Below are 16,967 nucleotides of genomic sequence, written 5' to 3'. Positions count from 1 at the left end.
TTTAAAAATTAGGGAAATGCCACATTAGAAAAAAGCTCCAGGTTTTTGGTTCTCTTAAGAAACTGGAACCTCTCGGCACAGTGTGTGTGCCTATCTTCTTTTGTGGAAAAGTAGGCTGGAGCTGAGAATTGGCTGCTCTTACTTTACACAGGCTCTACAGTTTGCCATTCCCTACCACTCCCGAACGTTTTACACCCATATTTATTTTGCTGCTTCACCCTGCAGTCAGGAGACTCCTGCAGTTTATGAAATTTATGCAACGGGGCTTTTTGTTGTTGTTGTTAGGGGGTGCAAATCTCTTTAAGAGGGGGACGCAGTGGTCGCTTTTGCTTCCAAACAGCCTTAAATCTGCCCGTTTTTCAACGATCTATTTTTTCAGGGTGGCCAAAAGCACAAAATTATGAATCAAAGAATGGTCCTCAATTACCACGAGCCAGCTGTGTGACCTTGGGCGACTCCGTTAAGTTCCTTTAGCCAATTGTGATGAATGGTCTGTAAACGGCCTTAATACCTGCTCCGAATACCCCCACATGGCTGTGGTACAGCAGGCGTGAGATGTTTAAAGTACTCCTAAGTAATTTATAAACTGCAAAATGCTTCCCAGCACAAGCGTCCGCTACAGAGCGCGACGACACCGAGTCGGTTTAGAAGTCCAGTTACCGGAATCCACTCCAGTTCCGTCCTGCTCCCACCTTCCACGCTCAGGGTGGGCGAGCGGAAGGAGATTCTCAAGGGAGAAGGCCTGGAGAACCCGCTAAGAAACGAAGCGAGAAGTTCCTTAGCAGGGGTAAAGTTGTTGGCGGCATTTTTGAGCCCCTAGAGTGGCACAGCGACTCCCGGTAGAGATGACGGACCCCGGTGCGGTGACCAGCGCGGGAGCCAGTCCCCGGGCCACCTCCCTGCTCGAAGTCTGGCCTGGCCATTACCCTCCCGGCGCAACCCTGGACCCGGGACCCCCGACTTTGCCCTAGTCCCCAACCCCCACAATCACCTCCCTTGGTCCCCCTCCACGTGACAAGAGCCGGAACCGTCACTTCCGGCGGCGCGGGCAGCGCGCCTGCGCGGGGCGCCCAGCCTCAGTGAGCGGTTGGCAGCAGCGCCCACCCCCCCCCCGCCGCCGCCAACGGCCACGAGTGGCGGGCGGCTCGGGGGCGGCGGCGGTGCGACGGGCTGCGGTCCTGCGGGTTTGCGGCTTGAAACGTCTAGCCCACTCCCTGGAGGAGCCGGCCGCCCAGCCTCCTTCGCTCTCTCCCTCTACCCCGGCTCGCACTCCAGGCGCTTAGTGAGGCGGCGGGACGCCCGGGGCACAGGCGGAGGTGGCGGCGTCACCCCTGCACTCGGACCCGCCCCCTCGCGCCCCGCCCCGTCCCCGCCCTCCCCACCGCCCTCTGCGGGAGCCGGGCAGCTGCAGCGGAGCGGGCGGCGGGGCCCGGGCTGTGCGCTTGGGGAGTGCGGAATGTGAGTCTTGGCGGGCCGCAGCGCGCACGGACGCTCGGACGGGCCAGGGGCGGCGACCCCTCGCGGACGCCCGGCTGCGCGCCGGGCCGGGGACTTGCCCTTGCACGCTCCCTGCGCCCTCCAGCACGCCGGCGGGACCATGAAGAAGTTCTCTCGGATGCCCAAGTCGGAGGGCAGCAGCGGCGGCGGAGCGGCGGGTGGCGGGGCTGGCGGGGCCGGGGCCGGGGCCAGCTGCGGCTCCGGCGGCTCGTCCGTGGGAGTCCGGGTGTTCGCGGTCGGCCGCCACCAGGTCACCCTGGAAGAGTCGCTGGCCGAAGGTACGGGCGCCCGGGGAGGCTCGGACAGGCAGGTGAGGGAGGGTTGGGGTGTGGCGGCGGCTTCTCCGGGTCCTCGCCCTCCGGACTGACTCTTATACCCCGTTCTTCCTCTGCTGCCGGGCCAGCGGGGGCTCTTAAAGAGTGGCTCAGGCTTTCTCTCTTAAGCTGGCTTTTCTTGCCGCTGGCTGCTCCGGCCGGTGCATAGTTCTCTCATGCCTAGTTTAAATCATTTTCTGTCCTTTTTGACGCGAGAAAATAGGTAGTAGACGCGCTAGGATGTGGGTTGGTGTTACGATTGGGCCAGTGACTCATTAGAGGGTCAGATCGAGCAGGATTGAAGCTCTGTTCTGCCAGCTGTGGCTCAGACGGGTGTCATGCGTTGGCCTCCTCATCTAAGCCTCCACCCGCGCTGCAGGGCATAGGACCCTGCAGCCCCTGGTGTCAAGCTGGGGTTTGCTGCAGCTCAGTCATCTGTTGAAAAACAATGTATTTGTGTGCATGTGTGCGTGTTGGAGGTGATCCTTCGCTCTAAATTCAGTTAGTAGGTTGCACTGAGGAGCAGGTAAACTTGAAGCCCATTTATCTTTGTTATTTAGAATCTTCTCTGTTGGACAAGGTACTATTCATGCCCTCCCAGTATGTCTCTTTGATAGTAGTTTAAAAGGTGATATAAAAGCAGGTTAACTTTCACTTGCGAGGTTTTGTGGTCGGTCGTTCATGACCGGGAACAGGTTATGACGGCAGGTAGAAGTCTACTTACAAAAAAAGTTTACTCCATTTTAAAAGAACTTAGAATTTAGTTTTGTATTTCTGGCATAATTGCCTTGTAGAAAATACTTGCCCTGTGTGCTGCATGCTTCATTGGCCTTTGAGTTTTTAATTGCAAAATGATACTACAAAATAAACACTTTAAAAGAAATACTTTTTGTTGATAAATGGCCCTTTTAAGTTCTATGGTTAAGATAAAAGAAATCGAAGAGTGGATTCAGTTCTCCGAGCCTTAGACGTTGATGTGGTTTGAAAACAGTAGACTGAGATTCCGCTTGTATTTTTTGAAATGCTATAAACAACAGTGAATTAGCACAAGGGAAAAAACCTGAAGATTTTTGTATAAAATATTTGAAACAGAAAGAAATCGTGAATTGTTCAGGTGTACATATCATTGTTTCGTGAACCATTGCTCAGAATAATGATCTTAGCCGAAACTTGGAGAGGTGGGAGGAGGAGGATCCTTAGTTTTTCAGAAGAATGAATATGTGGTGAGTGGTCTTTATAAAAGATTTACTATACTATAAAGTTTTCTAGCTCTTTATTACACATGAATTTCAATTATTGGTTTAGATTGTGTTGTAGGTTTTAAAAACACATGGCTATTCACTCAAATGCCATATTCTGTCTTTGAATTGTTTTAGTAACGAATTGAAGTGTAGCTTGAGTAGTGTTACACTTATTTCATTCCACTAAATCCCAGATGGGTCTTTTATTTAATAGAAAAAAAATACTGACATTTCACAAACTAGATTTTGAATTTGTAACTTGTATTACTCACTACCCTAAGCAAGCCATTTTCAATAAAAAAAAATTTTGGAAAATAATAAAGATGAATTTCAAAAGAGAGGTCCTTCAACCACAACGAAGAATAAAAGTTTATTTCAAGCGCTAATGTCACTGTTAGAGTGTTCCACTGAATTTTGCCATAAATGTATCATTTCTCTTGAAAAATCAATAATCAAATGCTAGGAGGAAGCAAGGACTGAAGAAATCCTTTTGGAAGATGAAACTTCTCCATCCTACACCCCAGCTTTAATTTCCGGGAAGGGAGGCCAAGGCCTAGGTTTTCTTTCCTTGTATATTTTTTCTGTCTCCATCACCCACACAACTGGAATTGTCTATGTATAATCAGTTTACTTTTTGATCTTGGCCGGTCTGTTCTTATTTCAGATGCTTAATATCCCCTCTCCCTTCCTAATAAATAGTGCCACAATTTAGACAAGATGTTTAAGCACAAGTCTACTTCGCATTTAAGCGTGATTAATCAATAATTGATGGGTCTGCCTGATCATAAGATTGGGTCATGTGCTTGTGAAAATGCATTAAAGTTTAGAGTACTTGATTTGGGGAGAGGCACACCACTGGGTAGGCAAAGTGGTAGAAGCTAAGACAGACCAAAGCACAAACTTGGTAGATTTTGCATTTTTTGCTTTGGCCCAAAGTTGTTTAAACAGAGCCAGGAAGACTCAGTAGATACTGTGCCCTGAAGTGTTTTTGCCATGCTCCTGCAAACATTGGTAGTTTACTCATAATGACCTCTGCAGTGTCTTTTTAATAAATCAGTCTGTCTCTCTCTTGTTATTTGTATATAATTAGTTATGTTCCAAAAAGTCACCGTGAAAACTGGATTAGCAAACACTGAACCACTGCTCCTACTATAGTGTTAGATTCCTGGAAGCTTCTGTTCACAACATTTTTGTCAACTGATCAAGATACAACCTTGTTTTATGTGTGTTGCAGTTTAAACACACCTTATTTAATATATTTGGTTGATTTATTAACATTGAAATCATGGCCAACAGCTCTGTAAATCACGCCTCAATGAAGATTATCTAACACTTGTATTTTCTCTGTAGTCTTTGCTCCTTGAACACTAGACAGCACTTTAGCACTATGCTTAGGGACTGTTTCAACAGTGAAATCACCAATAGCAGGCACAAAAATGAGAGAAACATGGCACTAAATAGACCATGAAAAGGACACTTGTTTACACTATGTAAGCTGAAACAAGAATGTGCACGTCAGTCGACTCACATTTTTCACCATTGTGCACATGTCTGCAAATGACAGTGGAAGTGCTATGAGTAATGATTTTGGGGATACAAATAAATGTTAGTGAGTAGATGAATTTGCAAATATAGTATCCCCAACTAATGAGGAGCAACCTTTGTTATAGGTAGATATGTATATGCACATATTATGTCTATAATTTAAAAAGCAGATTCTCAGGAGTAGGTTGTATGTTATAACTAAACTTAAAGTTTTCTCTCTGAAACATTATATACTTTGTATCATAATGTCTTTGTAGTCAAGCACATAAGTGTTTGAAAATAGAACTTGCACCTTTTTAGTTCCTCCTCAAAGTTTAAAGGACTGATAGCATAGTGAGGCAGTTCATGTTTTTTTCTTAAAAACTGTTTAGTTTAGGAGTCTGTGCTAAGCAGATCCCAACTTTGGTCCGTAGAAATGAGGGAGAGCCGTGTGTTGGTTTTAGCTTCAAACAGTGACAAATTGTCAGGCTCATATAATTAATTCAATGTAACCTTCCAAGTTTTTATTAAAACCTAGGATTGGCTTGTTGACCACATGCATCACCATAACAAGCCTTTGGTGCTAGTCTGAGGATTTAATACTGACTGATAATAAGTTGGTTTTTGAGTAGGGGACATTGTTTTCCCTAAATGTCCTTGGTACAAAATGGACCTAAAATGGGGTGTTGAGACTGGGAGAGCAGAGATAACTTGTTGAGAAAATGTAATCACGAGGTTATAGGGGCTGGGTAGGAATGATAGTGTGAATATGGTGATGTGGGTAAGATTTACTGAGATGGGTGTTTGGGGTTATTGGCTTGTTGGTAATCGGAGGCCAGGAATTTACTACAGGGTTCTTTAAAAATAGCTCAGTATTTCTCTTAGAGTTAAATGCTTAGATAAGCTAGGTATTAGCCAGTTCTCATTGTTAATTTTTCAGGAAGGTTGTACTATACATCTGATTTTGCACTATAAATTAGTAGGGAAATAATAGATTTAAGCGTTATATCTCATTTGCAGAAACCATCTGTGGCTGCCCAGTAACTTGTAAGTTAACATTCCCAAGAGAAGATAGAGAGGATAGAAAAAAGGGGAGGATCGAATAAAAATATCAACAACTGTTACTACTACACGACTTCATTAAATGCCTTTTGTGTGCTAAGCACTGCTAGGTGCTGCTTAACATAGTAGAGGACAATAGTGGAGGTATTCTTCTGGCCTATGAAACTTACAGATTAGTGTAGAAGGTGAAAGCTAAACAAGCCAACAAAAATCGCGAAGTTACTATAGTTAAAATTTTTGATATGTGTCGTGAAGACAATGGTCAGGGTTTTATGAGAGAATTCAGTTTAGACTGGGGGGTCAAGGAAGGCCTTTTTGATCTTTTAGCAGAAACCTGAAGGATAAATAAAGTTGGGTAAAAACAGAGGTGTGAGGTCGGGGTGATTTGAAGTATGTCATGAAGACTGAAGTCTCTATGTGAGGGAAGGAAGTTTCAGAAACTGAAATATGCTCAGAGCTGTGGACTGCAATGAGTGAATCACATGTAAGAGAGATCCAAGATAATGTTGGCAAGGTGACCAGGGTCCAGGGCTTAGTATACCATGCCGAGGAGTTTAGGTTTTATCTGAAATGCAACAGGAAGCTATTGAAGGATTTGAATTGGGGCAGTGACATGCTCTGATTTGTATTTTTACATGATCATGCTGATTGCTGTGTAGAGAGGTATACAAATTATAAGGTTAAAATGGTGACAGTGGGGATGAAGATGATAATGCTTAAATGGGGAAGACCTTGTGGTGGTCATAGGAAGTGTTAGGAATGACTTGCTTATGTATCTCTCAGGTGAAAGTACCATTTGGGAACATAAGGAACAGATTTTTTTTTTTTTTTTTTTTTTGAGGTGTTTGGAGGACAGCCAGTAGTTCCAGACATGTTTAGAGATGTGTTTGGATGAGATATCTGAGAGGAAATATCAAATGGGAAGCTGGGTATGTGGTCTGCAACTCAGCAAAGGTGTTTGGGTTTAGAGATGGTACTTCTGATTGATTAGTGAGCCCCGGCTGTTATTTAAAGCCCTGGGAGAAGATGGGTGTAGGGAGAGTGTAGAATGAGAAGGTGCTCATTGAAGGACTCCTATAGTGCATTGGTCTCAGACATTAGTGTTCACTGTAAACATTCAGAGGATTTGGTAAAACACAAAGTGCTGAGCCTGGTCCCCAACTTTTGATTATGTCTGAGTGAGGCCCACTCTTTCAGTGATACAGATGCTGCCGGTTCAGGAACCACACCTTGAGTACCGAGTACCACTGATTTAGAGTGGGCGAAGGAGACTAAGAAGAAGGTGCTAGAGAGGTATGAGGAATACCAGGACACTGTGATACCTGGAAACTTGAGAGTATTTCAAGAAGGGGAGGGAGTGAGCAGTTGTGTTGCTGTCTTCTTACCTGATCACATTTTTTCGCCTGGCCTTTACAGTTATTCATGCTCACTTCTTATCTTTAAAAGCTTACCTGTAATTATTTGCTGGGTGAATACTCTTTGCGCCTGGTGCAATGTGCTCCACTCCCTGTTGGTCCATGACTGAATCTTGTACTTGCCTAGCACTCTGCCTTTGTCTCTGTAATCCCTGTTTCCTAAGTACTAGTTATGATCACTTCCTCCTTTCTGTGGACACTTGTAACTATTTGCTTTTTTCCCTCTTGTCAAATTTAACCTGTCTTGAGATGGAATTATGTAAGCACCTAGAAACACTAAGGTTGTTAACTACTGTTCCTCTGTCACCTCCGCTACCAGACAGTAAAATTCTTAAGGCTAGACAGACTCTGTTTTAATTGATGTTGTATCACACAAGTTGGCCATACCGTGAACATTCAGCTACTTCTCAAAGGAAATGATGCTTGACTTTTTTTTTTTCTTTTTTCTTTTTAATCAGATGATGATCTTCAGTAGAATTTAAGGCCTAATTTGCAAATTGAAGAGCACCAATGGAGGGCTCTTGACTGGACCATCAAAGGTTTTGTACTTAGGCCAGAGGATTCTGAGTTTTCTAGTTTGGTGAAGACAAACAACAGTTAAGGCAGTGTCATTTCACTTAACAACTTGAAACAGGAAAGAATAAAAATAACCCAGATGCCCCCTTGTAGTTATCTTGTTTTGTTGATATTATATTTTTATTTATTCTACAAAGGTGGCTGAGTTTTTTAAAAAGTATGTTACATGCAATTGTGAAATTGTTTTACATTTTGTGATTGATTTTGACAGCTTTTTTTGGATGCTGAGCTTTTTGGGGGTAGAACCAAAGTCTATTCACCTGTGCATTCAGTTGTCCAGTAGTACTTACTCAGCACCTTTTTTTGTTGTTGTTTAATTAAGCTCTTAGAAAACATTGTTTCCTCTTCTGAAACAAGGAGTTAATATCTATTATGAAGATTAGATAATGTGTGACAGTACCTGACAGTGCATTGCCAAATCTCTTCATAAATATGAGTGAACTTTTAAGTTCCGATTTGGTTATAAGCTTTCAGTGAAATCTGATTTGGAAATTATAGTGACTTTATTGTATATTTGGTATCACATTTATCCTGAATAAGTATCACATTTGTGTTTGAAAAATATCTGAATAGTTTGTTAGATAATTATGTGTCCCTCAGCCATATTGAATTTTCAAGTTTCAATCAGCTATATAAAATTTTGACCTATATAGTAGCACATGATTTCAATATAAAATGGAAATTATTTGCAACAAAGGACACTATATACAATATTATTAACAAATGGTTCTCTTTTGGGTTGTTTATGTTATTATTGTAGTGATAGCTCCTAGGATGTAATTTTGATTGTCCATTAATGTATTTCCTCTAGAGGTAGTAGTTTTATTCAAGGACAAGCTACTGACACTAAAACAATTATTCTAAATTTTCAGTATTCCAAAAAAACAGTGGAAATTTATAATGCTTTATCTCCAGTAAAGGTGCTAAATTGTACAGGATGGGCGTGGTGGCTCACGCCTGTAATCCCAGCACTTTGGGAGGCCGAGACAGGTAGATCACTTGAGGCCAGGAGTTCGAGATCAGCCTGGCCAACAGGGTGAAACCCCGTCTCTACTAAAAGTACAAACATTAGGCGGGCATAGTGTCATGTGCTTGTAATAACAGCTACTCATGAGCCTGAGGCAGGAGAATCCCTTGAGCCCAGGAGGCAGAGGTTGCAGTGAGGTGAGATAGAGCCATTGCACTCCAGCCTGGGTGACACAGCAAGATGCTGTCTCAAAATAAATAAATAAATAGATAAATAAATAAAAAATAAAAATAAATAAATAAAGATAAAAGTGCTAAATTGTACAAACATGCCAAATATCTTTGCTTTTAGGCTGTAGTCAACTATTGTGGTTAATACTGACATTGTGATGCTGGGCAGATTGAAAAGGCTATGTCTTTGATATTTTAAAAATAATGGAAATGAATTAATATTTGTTAGTATGTTTCATCATAGGGTGCACAGGAGGGAAACTTGGAAAAGGTCCTTGATGTTGTTAATGTTAGAGAGCATACTAGAAAGTGAGACAGATGTCCTTATGTTGATCCTGGGTCTTGTATAGTGTTCTTTCTGTTCTTGTATATTATCTTGGTTTTCTTTCACCTTTTCCCACCTATTTTTTTGTCAAAACTTGAAGTAGTTTCATATACATCCATTAGAGCTCATTTGGTAGCTATCAAAATGATTAAAGCCTTGACTTGGGATTCCAAAATTAAGAGTCCTGAACTACCATTTCAAAGCTGCCACACTTTTCTAGTGGTTGGGTATAATTTTTCATCTCCAAGGGATTGGGACTGTTTATTCCTTGGTTTTATCTTGCATGCATCTGGTGAACCATTCATCTACCCACAGCCTGCTATTTTTAGGGGACTAAGTTGGGAAGTTGAGTGGTTAATGACTGAGCTGTTTTAAATAGCTGGGCACTTAGTTAATTTGGAGATTCTTTGTCTATGTGTATCAGCTTTACAAATGAGGTCAGTCAGCACATGTCTGCTAACTGTTTCAAAAATCTCTCTCTGCAGGAAAGTGGTTGTAAGGCGTTTTCTACAGAGAGACTTTGTTTTTGGTTTATCCTAGTCTTGTAGAATTGCAGTAACATTAGAGGCATTTTTCAGTAAGTATTATTTTAAAATATGAAATGATTGTTGCTACTAGTTTGCCCATTTTAACATTTTTAATTATCTTTGAAATAGTGCCTTCTTGGACGCATCTATTGGGGGGAAAATACCAGCTGGTAATCCCTGTTCTGCCTCTAACTTGCATTGAGACGTTTTGACTTCAGTTTCCTCAAGAAAAAAATGAAGTGGAAAAAATGAATTTGTAACATCTTTTTCCATTTTAGTATTCTTGGATTCTGTCTGTGTAACTGATTTTTACTGCTCTTTTTGATAAATGAGGAGCATGGGATAGGGAGGAATGGCAATGAACAATTTCAGGATTGAGACCGTAATGAAAGGATTGTGTTTGATCGTTATACAATTTGAGTTCTTTGACAGACTTCACAATAGAATGGCAATTTATTTTTTAATCCTAAAGTATGAAATTATTTTTATTTTATTTTATTTTATTTTTTCAAGACGGAATCTTGCTCTGTTGCCCAGGCTGGAGTGCAGTGGTGCAGTTGTGGTTCACTGCAACCTCTGCCTCCTGGGTTCAAGTGATTCTCCTTCCTCAGCCTCCCAAGTAGCTGGGATTACAGGTTCTTGCCACCACACCTGGCTAATTTGTGTATTTTTAGTAGAGACGGGGCTTCCCCATGTTGGCCAGGCTGGTCTCTTAACTTCTGACCTCAAGTGATCTGCCCACCTTGGCTTCCCAAAGTGCTGGGATTACAGGCATGAGCCACTGCGCCCGGCCTAAAATTATTTTTTAATCATTGGAAAAAGGTCTTTTCCAAGAAGTTGCCTTACATGCTATTCCTTGAGATCCAGGTAGAAGCTCAAATTAAATTGTGTGACATTTCAGAATACTATTTAGTTTCAGTGGGCATGCCACCTTAATTGCTTATTTTACTATCTTGTGTTCTCTAAGAGGCTCCTGCAGAATATATGTATATTAGAGAGTATTAGAAAGTGATAAAACAAAACCTTTTTATTCAAAAAGAATATATGTGGAGGAGATATAACAGTACTTTCTCCGATTAAGTTTACAGATAGAAAGTTTACCCGTGATATGTGTGGGAAATTGGGTACTTTTTGTTTCCAATGCTGTCAGCCCTAATTTGGGTCCTTAATACATCTCATTTAGAGAATTACATTAGCATTTGGACTGTTCTTTTAGACTCTTTCCTTGCCAAACCAATTCTTGTATTCCTTCCAGTTTATTCTTCCTAAAATGGACTTATGCTCATGTCACTCTCTTACTTGCCTAACCAAGTAAAGTACAAACTCGTTACTCTAGGATTCAGGACCCCCTGCAGTATGACCTCCAACCTACCTCTCTAGCCTTAATCTCTTACTCTTACTCCCTACTTATATTACACTCATGTGCTTGATATTTTCTGCACTTCTCTCAAGCTTTCTGCTATAGTCTGAATGTTTGTGACTCCTCCCCCAATTCATATGTTGAAATTCCAACCCCCAAGGTGATGCTATTTAGTGATGGGGCGCTTGGGAAGTGATTAGGTCATGAGAGCCCTCATGAATGGAATTAATGCCCTTATAAAAGAGGCCCCAGAGAGATCCCTCATCCATTCCACTACATAAGGTGAGAGTGAGAAGATGGCCGTGTGTGAGGAAACAAGCCCTCACCAGGCACTGAATTTCCCAGCACCTTGCTCTTGGACTTTCCAGTCTCCATAACAGTAAGAAATTCTGTTGCTTATAAGCCACCCAATGTGTGTGTGTGTGTGTGTGTGTGTGTGTTTTGAGACAAGGTCTCTATTGGCTAGGCTGGAGTGCAGTGGTGTGATCATAGCTCACTGCAGTCTTGAGCTACTGGCCTCAAGCAGTCCTCTTGCCTTAGCCTCCCAGATGGTTGGGACAATAGGCATGTGCCACCTTGCCACACTTTCCCATTTCTATTTTTTAGCTTATGTTGTTGTGTTTGCCCAGAATGCAAATACTGGCCTCCACCACTCTGTTAAAAATTGGGTCTTGTAGGATATATTTAAAATAGTTACTTTTTTGCAATCTTTATTTTTTCCTGAAACCCTATCTACAACCAAATAAGTGTAATTATGCCTTCCTTTGCTTTGCATAGCAACTGTTACTCATATAGCACTTATCTTAAATAGCTTTGTTCTATTCTAATAAAATGGGTAGTTTTCTCTACTTTAAAATTTAATTCTTTTAAGGCTTATCTTGTATTCATTCTTTTTAAAATATTTGGTAGAGATGGGATCTTGTTATGTTATCCAGGCTGGTTTTGAACTCCTGGCCTCAAGTGGTCCTCCTGCTTTGGCCTCCCAAAGTGCTGGGATTACAGGTGTGAGGCACCATGCTTGGCCTTGTATTCCTCTTTTATCTCTTGCAGTGCTGTACTCATGATAGTATTCAGTACCTCTGTAAGAGATTGAGTTTTGGTATTCAAAAGTGATCAGAGGGCTTGCTACAAATTACTACGAAACAATTGGATAGCAGCCATGCTTGACATATCAAACTGTTCAGTTGATATTTAGGAGAAGGCTGACTTTGTTTCTGAAGTTCTGTCCATTTTAAAATAAGGAGATAGAGATATTTGTTAATAAAGTAGTTCTAGCATTAAATAGATGGATGAAAAAAATACTACCAGATTTATTTTTGGACTCCTAGCCTGTTTTATTTCTGTTATGGTTATATGTATAGTACATCTTTGTTTTGTGGGTACTGCATTGCTTGTATTTGATGTGACTCTCAAAATGTTCTAGCCTGAATTCCCTTGAGCCACTACCGTTAGACAGAGTGGGAGCTGGGTAGTCTAAAGTATGTGCTTTGAATAACTGATCTTAAGAGGAAACAGTTTTGGGGATGGTCAGCTGTGTGTGGCTTTATCTTGAGTGGCAGATAGTACCAAGGCTTAATGGGATGAATGGTGTCTAAGAGGATGACGGTATTAGGAAGAAGAAGGGGATCTCATCTCCTTAAGGCTCCTGGGGAGGGAAACAAATGAGCATTAACTTTGGGGATTCCTGTAACTGGACTGTATGATATTGAAGGTACTTATTTTCTGGGTGGAAAGACATTTAGTTTGCTTTTAGATTAGGAAATTTGTAAGCCTGGCCCAAAGGTCAGAGGGTAGCAAACCACCCTTGGCTATTCTTTCTGTCATTTTCTGGAAGAGAGGGTTCCGGTACACTACTTCCCCTTGCCTAAATGCTGTATTTACTTATTTTGCTTTATTTTTGCTGTTGGACCATTGTTAGGGCTGCCTGGAGCTTTATACATAAGTATTCTCTTTTGAATGAGATTGTCATTGGTTAGTTTAGGTTTTACTATTCTTTCTGAATCATAAAGATACTACTACTAAAGTAATTTTTTTTTTTTCCTGAATCTTGTCAGGACTATTTTTCTAGGGAGTGGGATTATGCATCACTGGCAATTACCCATTTTTTCATTCTCTTGCCTGCATCACAGATTCTCTTCCGTTGAATGTTAATGGTCTATTTTTTTATACAGGCATAGAAAAAAAAAGTTGCTACTGACTCATGATCAGTAGGACATGTGTTCTGAAATATTTCTTCAGAGGTTGGGTGTATATATGCTCAGCTGTACGTAGGCTTTTGATGGTGTCTTCTATGATCACTAACAGGAGTATGTAAGATAGTTAACTGTTACGTGTAGTAATGTGGATCTAAGGATTTTTTTTTTTCTACCTAATGGGCCTAAATTGAAATTGGAATAGATCCTTAGTTTCATTAGCACAGTATTATGGTTAACTCATCCAGACAGCTCAGTTTAAATCCTAGTGAATAGTTAACTGGATTGCTAAATCTTTGGTAAATTTTCATCTTTTAGCAAAATGTTTACACAACCCAAAGGAGAAATTCTAAGGATCTTAACCCAAATTGGTACTTGTTTTTATTTTTAAACAAGTGAAGGTAGCTGTTATGGGTTTTATAGTTTTTCACCTTAGTGCAGTGGGAACTTTAGAAATATTGCAAACCCATGAGTTTTATTTTTTTAAAATATGTGTTTGTGTATGGTATTTTTTGCCTATCCATAGGGAATGTTGGAAGTGCATTTGTAAGGGCTGTATGAATCCATAGTGTTCAAGGTTGGATGTAACTAATGCCCATAAATTTCTAGCTTGAGAAACCCTTATATACAGATTCAAGGTTCAGATTTGTTTTCATCTTAGAATAGTGGCTGTTTTTTTTTTATTTTTTAAAAATACACTAAAGGTATTTCAAAAAGTTGTGGTGGGCCATTATGGATAGTATAAGGTCAATTTCGCTGATTTTTTTCTTTTTTTCTTTTGCTTTGGAAGATGAAATATAGGAAACAATGTGTAAGAACCTGAATTAAAAACAGGACCTTCTCAGAGCCTCTTACAGAAAATATCCTAAGTATTATATTAACTGTAATTGGTATTGTTGGACTAACAGTCTTTCTTTGAAAATGCTAGTGCTTCATTAAATTTCCCATAATTGTAGTGATTGTCCAAATTTAGTTCCCTCATTTAACCATGAGAAAATGGATTAATGAATGAACCGAAAGTCACATTATTAGTGTTGATTGTGGAGAGTAGAAGTTAGTTCTCGTGACCAGCACTCTTTCTAGTAGTTATGGCCTCTTTCTTTTATTTTTATTTTTCATTTTGTTTCCTTACGCCTAAGCACTTTTACTTATGGCCTCTTTAATTGGCTCCTATGCTGTATAGGCATTGGCCTGTAGCTATAGGCATAGCTCCTGTATGTATGGGCATTGTCCTTTGATTGGGATGGGGATTTGGAACTGGTTTAAGGGAGCTGGGGACTTTTAATAGTCTGAAGGCAGCTGGAGTATTAATGGGTGCGTGAGGAGTATGAGGTGGAAGAAGTATTCTCAAACATTTTTGCTTGAGTTTCAAAGTTAAAGCTTTTCTGCTTTATATTTTCCTAAGGCAGTCAAACCATGTGCTGCAGTTACTTGAGCTAAGATGTCACGATTGATTTTAAAAGTTTAAATTCCGGCTTCTCCCAGGTTAGTCTGTTCTCTCACTTTAGAGAGGACAAGTCATATATGAAATAGTGTATTTGCGAACTGTAAAGTATGTAGCGTAAAGGTGCAATACTTCAGCTTCTTCAGTTGAGTTTAGCATAGCAACACAGAGGACCTCCTGTAGGGAGGAAGGTGAAAGAGAAAGAGAAATAGCTAAGTTCTTATCCTCTGCTTTTCTTCTGAGTTCAAGGTTATGGCGCGTGGAGTCTGAATGGCTGTAATATCAGATGCCTATTTGCATTTTACCTGATAAATTTGTGTGGTGTTCAAAGTAAAAAGAAAACACGATTCTTTTAAATTTCTGTTTATTAGATGACAGCACAAATGCTTTAGACTTAAACTTGGAATACAAAACATCTGAATCTTTACAGTGATATAAATTCCTATGATATTATAAAACAGTTTCCTTAAAAATGACATGACATTACTTTTATGATACATTTGGCATATTTTTATACACAGGCAAGTAAAAAGTTAAAATAGAATGGTGCTTGATTTATGATTTTAAAACATTAAAGGATAACGTTTCTAAACTAAACTTACTTGGAAATGGCATTATTGTTTAGGTATAAAACTCAAAAGGATATTGAAAAGCAACTAGGATTTATAAGAAATATTTGTAGAGTAGTAATTACAAAATAAGTAAAGCTTAATGTTTTCTTACATCCCAGTAATAATTAGAAAATAAATTACATTCGTAATAGCAAAACAATATATATCACCTAAGAGCTAAACTCATGAGAAATGTGCAGAACCTCTGTGAAAAAAAATTATATTGTTTAGAAGAACATAAAATAAAACTTGTCTAAATGGAGAACTATGTCATGTTACCAGCTAAGAAGACTCAATATTGTCAATATGTTATTTCTTCCTAAATAAACTCAGTACAAAAAAAAGATAATTTTTCTAATATTTTTCAAACTATGGAAGTATCACCATCATTATCAAGAAGAATTCATCTAGTGTCTGTAGGTTTTTCTGAGTAAAACGAGCTTTTTCGTAAGTCAAAATGTAGAGCCTGGCATGGTGGCCCACACCTCAGGAGGCCGAGATGGAGTTTGAGACTGCAATGAGCTGTGATTGTGCCACTGCACTCTGTCTTGGGTGACAGAGTAAGACCTTGTGTTTAAATAACAATAATAATAATAATCATAAAAATAATAAATTTTAAAAAAATGTAACTCATTCCCCCCTCCCATCTGCCTCTACAATTGTCTCTCTTTCCAGCTTTAGATAGAGGCTGAACCCCTGGCCATCTTTTCTCTCCCATTCTTTTTTCCATCAGTTATCTGATTTTTCTCTTATTTTTACTTGTTCCTTAATATTTTTTTATACCTGTTGAGATATACCAGTTTATACCCTTAAGAGTTTATATCCTGTTCAGTGTGTAAGCCTGTTTAATTTCAAAAGACAAAACAAACACAAATAAAACTTTTGTGATCTTTCCTACTCTTTCCTTCCTTCATTAATTGACTTTTCTGAAAAAAACAGATTTTGGTAATGGTTCTCAAAGTGTAGTATGTGGACCCCAAGGGAAAGGGTCCTCAAGACCCTTTGATAGGGGGTCTATCAGGTAAAAAATATTTTCATGATAATACTAAGACATATTTGCCATTTACACTGTATTGGCATTCACACTGCAAGCACCTTAACACTAATCAAGGGTAGTGAAAAGCATTTCATTACTCTTGGCCCTTGAGTACATCTCTTTTCTTTTTTTTTCTTTTTTGCAAAATATACACAAGATTCACCATAATAACCGTTTTTAAGTGTACAGTTTAGTGGCATCAAGTACATTCAAATTGTTGTGCATTCATCATCATTATTTCCAGAAAATTTTCATCATTTTAAACAAACTTCGTACCTATCAAACACCAACTTTCCACTTCCCCTATTCCTTTAGACCCTGATAACCATGATTTACTTTCCATTTCTATGAATTTGACTATTCTAGGTATCTTATAGAAGTGGAATCATAACAATAGTTAGCATTTTGTGTCTGGCTTATTTTACTTAAAGATGTCTTTAAGGTATTCATCCTTGTTGTAGCCTACATCAGAATTTCATTCCTTTTTAAGACTGAATAATATTCAGGTGTATGTATGTAGCACATTTTGTCTGTCTGTGGGCATTTTGGTTGTTTCTACCTTTTGGCTGTTGTGAATAATGCTGCTGTACATATGGTGTACAAATATGTATATGTTTGAGTCCCTGCTTTCATGCCTTTTTGGTAT

The 16,967-nt window shown here is 39.9% G+C and overlaps 1 protein-coding gene across 2 annotated transcripts in view; it reads left to right on the top strand.

Annotated features, from left to right (window-relative positions):
- Positions 1 to 1,400: 1,400 nt before the first annotated feature.
- Positions 1,401 to 16,967, top strand: part of BMP2K (BMP2 inducible kinase) — a 145,523-nt gene continuing 129,956 nt past the window's right edge. The window contains exon 1 of one of the 2 annotated variants that reach the window (XM_058433536.1): positions 1,401 to 1,775. In XM_058433536.1, coding sequence (XP_058289519.1) covers positions 1,598 to 1,775 — 178 coding nt within the window. In that variant the 5' untranslated portion in view covers positions 1,401 to 1,597. The remainder of the gene's footprint in view (positions 1,776 to 16,967) is intronic. The other variant, XM_032149198.2, reaches the window with a different exon arrangement.

This window comes from Hylobates moloch, unplaced genomic scaffold (genome assembly GCF_009828535.3).
Source record: "Hylobates moloch isolate HMO894 unplaced genomic scaffold, HMol_V3 SCAFFOLD_2, whole genome shotgun sequence".
NCBI lineage: Eukaryota > Metazoa > Chordata > Mammalia > Primates > Hylobatidae > Hylobates > Hylobates moloch.
This window is presented reverse-complemented; position numbering and strand designations above follow the sequence as displayed.